Source organism: Carassius auratus, unplaced genomic scaffold, assembly GCF_003368295.1.
Source record: "Carassius auratus strain Wakin unplaced genomic scaffold, ASM336829v1 scaf_tig00216683, whole genome shotgun sequence".
Lineage (NCBI taxonomy): Eukaryota > Metazoa > Chordata > Actinopteri > Cypriniformes > Cyprinidae > Carassius > Carassius auratus.
In genome coordinates this window covers 227,528-235,128 of record NW_020528691.1, presented here as the reverse complement: position 1 = coordinate 235,128, position 7,601 = coordinate 227,528, and the positions used below count along the sequence as shown (strand labels likewise).

At 37.7% G+C, this 7,601-nt stretch overlaps 1 protein-coding gene across 1 annotated transcript; it reads left to right on the top strand.

The window, feature by feature from the left end:
• Positions 1-5,910: 5,910 nt before the first annotated feature.
• Positions 5,911-7,141, top strand: LOC113098805 (hepatocyte growth factor activator). The gene is made up of 2 exons (XM_026263896.1): positions 5,911-6,169; positions 6,759-7,141. Exons 1-2 carry the CDS (start codon positions 6,050-6,052, stop codon positions 6,990-6,992), a joined length of 354 nt encoding a protein of 117 aa, XP_026119681.1. The 5' UTR covers positions 5,911-6,049; the 3' UTR covers positions 6,993-7,141.
• Positions 7,142-7,601: the final 460 nt, after the last annotated feature.

Here is a 7,601-nt window from a genome sequence, read left to right as displayed (position 1 = left end):
TGTCCTGTCATCATAAAAATTTAAAATTGTTTCAGTCAGCCTAACCAAAGTCCCGTGATGGCACCACGGACCTCAACAACCTGACCTCACTCATATCCTCACCTAAATATGTGTTTAAAACGCCATCAAACTGGATTCTATGATGACAGGACAAGACAAAATGTCAAGTTAATTGCATGCCATTGCAACACAGTCGACATAAAGCTTTTAAGGTTCCGATCAAGCCAGCAACATTACACCATCCAGTGAGTGAGGTCAGGTTGTTGAGGTCCGTGGTGCCATCCCGGGACTTTGGTTAGGCTAACTGAAACAAACTCAGAAGGTCAGTGTCATTGATTTGCGTTGGAGTTATATCCGTGGCCGCGTGACGGAATTTGGGGCAATTCCGTGATGGCTTCATGGATTATGAGTTAAGTTGCCGTGGACATTTCACGGAATCCTGTGAGACCAGGTTGTCACAAAACATGGACAAATACATGAGTTTAAACTGATTTTGGTAGCTGATACAACACCAACACTGACGACGCAGTGTTGTTTAATTATTGATTTGTTTCCCCTATTCTTTCCTTTCCCCCTGTATTTTAGTAGAGTGTGCTATGAAACTCTTTTATTTGTCAACACCCATCAGAAATCATACTGTGTGTATTTGGTTGCATAAACTCAACACACTACGGAAAATAACTCTTATTTAATACTCGAGGTTCAGCTTTATACGCACAAGCTTTGGATGTGACTGTGAGGGCACATAATACAACCTTTAGAGCGCCTGAGTACCAAATGGCTTAAAATTCTTAAAAAGGTGTGCAAATTATTATACATTTTTGTGACAATGCAACAATGACCCGATTAATCAAGTGACAGTTCTGTTAGCTGTCCTGAAATATGAGTGAGTCTTGTATCGCAGCGTGCAGGTCACTAATGTGCTGATGAGAAGCGTGCTCTGAGAGAGGTCATGGATTCAAATGACTGATTTAATCTTAGACTTTGTGTGGATTTATTTTATTATTCAAACCTACAAGCTATGTTGAATAAATGCAGGAATTTCCCTCATTCTAAACTTGAAAGATGCAAGATTTATTAAAACCATGCGACACATAGCCCCTCTCAGAAAAGTTTTTAGAGCTGGAAATTTTTGTTTTAAAATCGCATGGCATTTTCATGTTATTCATGACCTTACAGACCCTGTAAAAGCAACTGATGCACGCTCTTAATCACTTAAACTGGTCCACCAATGTGATTGCGTGAGTGCTCCGTTACCTCTCTCTTCTGTAATCGCGTGCCGGATCCATTGCCCCGCTTTGTTCCGGTACCTCGCAATTTACAAATTAAGCTCTGGTCCTTCCCCAAGGTTTTGTGCTCGGTCTAAAATAACCATAGCATTACCCTTATCTGCTGGCTTAATTACTATCTCCGTGTTGTGATATAATTCTTAAAGGCCGTTGCTTTCACCCGGGGTCAAATTGGGGGTCACACCCATTGTAACTTTTTGAAGGCAAATTTGTCAGCTCTAATGATCTTCAATCAGAGGGGTGAGTGAACAGTACTTTGGTTCTTTGGTTTTTCGTGACTTCAAAAAATGTTTCTAGCTTGAGTCTGCTGTGGTATGCCTTGCACGTTGGCTAACAATTATTTTAAGACATTTTAAAATCTATATTCTGTAATATAGATATAAATATAATGTATTTTTTCCTGTCTGTTTTCTTTTTTCTTTATTATATTTAAAAGCCTTTGTTACATGTAAGCTATCTGAGACTTGTTATAGCACTTGTACATCATTGCTCTTTTGTTGTTTTTGATTGCTTCCATTATCCTCATACACTGTTTGTGACGGATTGAGAGACAATAGAGTTGACATTTGGAGTCACCAACTTTGCAAAAACCCAACAAAACACGTCCTGAGAGTCCAAAAGCAATGAAGCCTGGGAACGGCTTCACCGGGAATGCCGTCACGTGATGTGAATTTCGCCCGTGGGGGAAAACGTTGCCTTGGTGCCAATTGAAATACATGGGACAATCATGCGGAAAAGTTGCTGTGACATTTTCTGTACCGCCAATAATCTTACAAATTATGAATTAAAGTTCTACATCCTTCCTAATAAATGTGGCGGCTTATGACTAGAGGTACACTAAAAATGTATTAGCGTCCCCGACTACGCCACCCCGGGGTCTCTTTCTGGGGATATGCCCTTAACAAGAGCAAGGCTCAGAGGATCATTATATCAGATTCAGGTATCAGACATGGGTTGAGTGTGAAACAAAAGCAAAAAAAAAAAAAAAAAACTACTTTCTCATTAATGAGAAAGTAATCTAATTTTAACATGAAAACACCAATATATCAAAAGAGTCTACACACAAACACTCACTTCAGAATGGGGCGCCTTGGCAGAAGTGATACAGTAATCATACGTGCACACTCACGCCACACGTCACTGTGAGCACAGCACTCGAGCGAAACAAACCCACCACCGCAATCGGCAAGAGACGCTAATCTTCTGGAACTAGCTGCTCCAATTCTGAAAGTAAGAGAAACAAAAAGTAACAAAAACACACGTAGTAAACCAATCATATCCACAACATTAAACAGAAACCCAGACGATCTAAAACAATTTTAAAAGAGTTCACCACATCAGTTTGGCTCGTCGAATCAAGAGAGTAACAGAGTTAATGATGCTCGTCAGTTCAACAGAGCAGACAAACTCATACAATCCAGTCTCACTTTAGATCCTGAAAACAGGATATAATCACGGTGACAAATCTGATGATGTCGAAATCGGCAGCAAAAACAATGCAGACAGCACAAGGAGCATCCACATAGAGGTTTAGATGATCCCAGAGCCCACTGTAACGTCCCTTTGCATGTTGGCCCGCACCGTAAATATAAAAATATAACAAAATATGAATTTGGCCAGCCTGGCTACTAGCAATCATATGTTCCTTAACGGTTAAAACATACCTGTAGTGCCATCCACACGGCACCAAAACTGCTGTGTACTAAACACGCATCAAATCAACGGCATCCCACAAAGTTCCCCTGTCCAACCTTTAACAGCAAATCATGCAACAGTCACTGCCAACAGCTCTTACCATACAAACATTCACGCGTCCCGCCGGAAACACAGTGTCTCGCTCAAATGATGAAGACAGAACACACACCCATAGCGATACCCCTATATACGGAAGGGACACAATTAAAGGGCTCTCCCCCTACATATTAAATAACCCGACAGAAATAAACAATACTGCTACATAAACATACAGAACCAGGAAGGATGTCAAAATGGTTACAAGCAATAAATTGTGAGGATGACCAAGGGAAGTTGAGGAATCCCAAGACTAAGCATGTGTGCAGTCTGCATTTCATCACAGTAGGCTACGCTAACATTGTGTTCATTATTAACATTATCAAAACTGTGTAAGGTTGTTTCAGAAAGTGGCATGCATATATAATTATACTTATCATTCTAATGTTACCTTAAGCAAAAGTACACTCACCTAAAGGATTATTATTAGAAAGGTGATTTAAGCAATTTTGAGCGAGGCATGGTTGTTGGTACCAGACGAGTCGGTCTGAGTATTTCACAATCTGCTCAGTTACTGGGATTTTCACGCACAACCATTTCTAGGGTTTACAAAGAATGGTGTGAAAAGGGAAAAACATCCAGTATGTGGCAGTCCTGTGGGTGAAAATGCCTTGTTGATGCTAGAGGTCAGAGGAGAATGGCTCGACTGATTCAAGCTGATAGAAGAGCAACTTTGACTGAAATAACCACTCGTTACAACCGAGGTGTGCAGCAAAGCATTTGTGAAGCCACGACACACACAACCTTGAGGCGGATGGGCTACAACATAATTTCAATTTATTTATTTAAATGGGACAGTGCATATTCATGAACGTACAATCAAAGTTGAACGTAAATACGCCAGATTTAGCGCAATGCTAATTTCCATCCGTAGTCCTGAACATAAACAAATACAAACCAAAAAAACAAACAGACAATATACACATCAACAAATATACATATATAGCTAAATCAACAATAAAAGTTCCTAAACCTTATTTTACTTATTATAATATTAATTTAAAATGCATAAATGCCTGTAGATATAGATCCCAAAGTGCTTATTATAAATATATAAATAAAACTACCTATCAAATTTGACCTGCATACTTAATGATTACATTTTTGATTATTATTCAGCCATCTTTTAAGATGTTTCTTAAATGAAACAAAAGTGGGGCTCTCTCTAATTATGGTTGGTATACTATTCCAATTTGTGCAGCCTTTAATAAAGAGGACATTTTGTGCAAACGAAGATTTTCTAAATAGTACTTCACAATCACCCGGGTAAATGATCTAGTCTTCATCTCGCTATTTCTCTTTATAATAAAATCGCCCAGGGTTGGTGGGGCGATTCTATTAATAGATTTATAAATAAGACAGCTATTTTTAAGATTTTAGAAATGTAGTAGTTGATACTTCTCAAGAATTAGACAAAGGTGAAATGACTGTGAAGCAGAAGACCCAAGCGGGTACCACTCATCTCCACTACAAATAGGAAAAAGAGGCTACAATTTGCACGAGCTCACCAAAATTAAATACTGGAAAAATGTTGCCTGGTCTAATGAGTCTCATCATTCCTTGTTACCACTGTGCAGGCTGCTGGTGGTGTAATGGTGTGGGGAATGTTTTCTTAGGCCCCTCCGTGCCAATTTGGCATTGTTTTAATGCCACAGCCTACCTGAGCATTGTTTCTGACCATGTCCATCCCTTTATGACCACCATGTACCCATCCTCTGATGGCTACTTCCAGCAGGACAATGTACCATGTCACAAAGCTTGAATCATTTCAAATCGGTTTCTTGAACATGACAATGAGTTCACTGAACTAAAATGGCCCCCACAGTCACCAGATCTCAACCCAATAGAGCATCTTAGGGATGTGGTGGAACGGGAGCTCCATGCCCTGGAAATTAGGAAATGGCATCAGAATGTGTGAAAATTCACAGCCATCAGTCTAAACTGGCTTCAGAGATGACCGCACTGTTCTCTGTGGGTTTAACAAGTCTGTGAAAACTAACGGGTTCTCACACAGTAGTAGACGACAGACTTGTAGTTACGTGTTTGGTACGTGTAGTAATTTAGCAAAAAAAAAAAACCCGCTAGGAATCATTTGAAACTCCTGTTTAGACATAACACTATTGCTGATTAGAAAATTGTTGGAATTAAATGTTTATTTATTTATTTATTTAGAAGTCATCTTGTGTGTTTCGAGAGCTGGTTGATGGTTGAGCTAATGATGTAGATGTGTTGTGTTTACAGTATGTTTACTTTTAATGTCTATGGTTAAATAATATATTGAATCTATCCTCAAAGAAACAAAAAGCTATTCGAATTTTGCAAGCATGTACACTCTTAAAGTATTCCTATATATATATATAATTATAGATTTGTATGTGTGTGTGTGTAATTCTGTACAAAAAAAAAAAAAAGAAGCTGCACATTTGAGAGAAATTCACTGTCTATACCAGCAGCTATCAATATTATATGTTCATCATTTAGAAAGGAGAAATATATAAATAGAGGGATAACTTGAATCATTGAAGCGGCTCATGTAGTGGTCCTGTGGTGTCTCCCTGTGGTCCTGCTAGGCAGTTTGACTTGGGCTACATTAATATTAAAAGTGCTGCAATTTGCTTCTGTATATGTTTTTGAGAAGCTATAGCTATATTATTTATTTATTTATTTATTTATTTATTCATTCATTCATTCATTCATTCATTCATTCATATATTTATTTATATACTGTGAATTGTGAAAATAAAAAAATAAAAATTTAGGACTTTAGTTTTAATTAGTTTGTATTTATTTATAGTTGGGCCTGTGAGTAAGGATCCTCGCTGTCTGTGGAGGGTCAGAGAGCTCTCGGATTTCATCAAAAATATCTTTATTTGTGTTCAGAAGATGAAGGAAGGTTTTACAGGTTTGAGAATGATTAATGAATGACATAACTCTCTAATAATGTAGAGGCGAACTCGTACTCTCACCTGATGGAGGGAGTGGTGAAGATCATCCCGTTCGATCAGTGCTCGTCTCCAGACGTCTACGGGTCAGAGGTCAGGTCAGGGATGCTGTGTGCAGGAAGTGAGCTCTGTGTGGACGCCTGTCAGGTCAGACCACACACACCTTTCGTCATGCTATGTTATTTATTACGTTTATTGGATTGCAGATTTAGATTTTATGTAACATAAGTCTAATAATGTTTCTGGACCTTGATCGTGATAGTAATATGCAATAATAATGTAGTAATAAGGAATGTCTTTTTTCAAGAAATACCTTAATATCACTATTACTGCTGTATTAATAATAATAATATATATATAATGTAATTCGTATTGTTTTAGGCTAATATTAATATAATTATTACTAATATATGCATTCATATACAATATTCAGTAAATGCTCTAATACCCATGGAAGCATGTTTCTGCCACTGAATAAAGCATAAAAAGGGAAACGGCAACATTTTTCATATTCTGTAATTCTGACATTAGAACTCACAATTCATAGATTATATCTTGCAATTATGCAATATATATATATATATATATATATATATATATATATATATATATATTAAAAAAAAATGTATTTTTTCCCTCTGTGGCAGAAACATGCTTCCATCCACGTGAGTATTACTGTAGAATAAGTGAGGTGTTTGTTCTGTCAGATGTGTTGATGTGTGTGTGATGTGTTCAGGGTGACTCGGGCGGTCCGTTAGCGTGCGAGTGTGACGGCGTGAGCTTCCTCTACGGGATCATCAGCTGGGGAGACGGATGCGGACGCTCGGGGAAGCCCGGCGTTTACACCCTCGTGCCCAAATATTCAGACTGGATCAACAGCGTCATCAAAACATCCAGAAAAACCTCCCCAAAAACTTCAGCCAATAGAAAGACGATAAACATCTGTATCGGGAGTCAATGCAGGAGATAAAACAACTGTGACTTTACTGTTAATGTGTTCATGACGTCACACTGACGGACGTGTGTTTTACTGCCAGCCTGTCGTATTTATATTAACAAGCAATATGGGGACATGTACACTGGAGTGGAAAGTGTTTGCTACTATTATTATTATTATTATTATTATTATTATGTATTTTTGCATATTGATACATTTTGATTGCTGTGAAATAAATGTCTTTAATCTGCATTAAAATATAAAAAGAGAGTTTTTTACAGTGTTTGAGTGAATATTGGAAAGGTCATGATTTACATAAACCCTTGGAAGTGAATAAACAGATGCAGGTATGATGCGACAGTTTGCTGTTAAATCCTAGTTTAACACCATCATTTGAACAGTATATTAGTCAACTATTATAACCTTTAATTAACTTTAATTGACATTTGAATGAACAAGTAATGCATAATTTATGATAATTTAATCTATCATATTTCAACACATAATTACAATTTCTGACATTATATATTATCATTGTTCTGGGCTGCCTTTTCCAAAAAAACATAAATGTTCTCTCATTGTAGGCTACTCTTGGGAAACACAGCTGTGTTTAAATGCACATCAGAATGAGTGAAGGCTCTC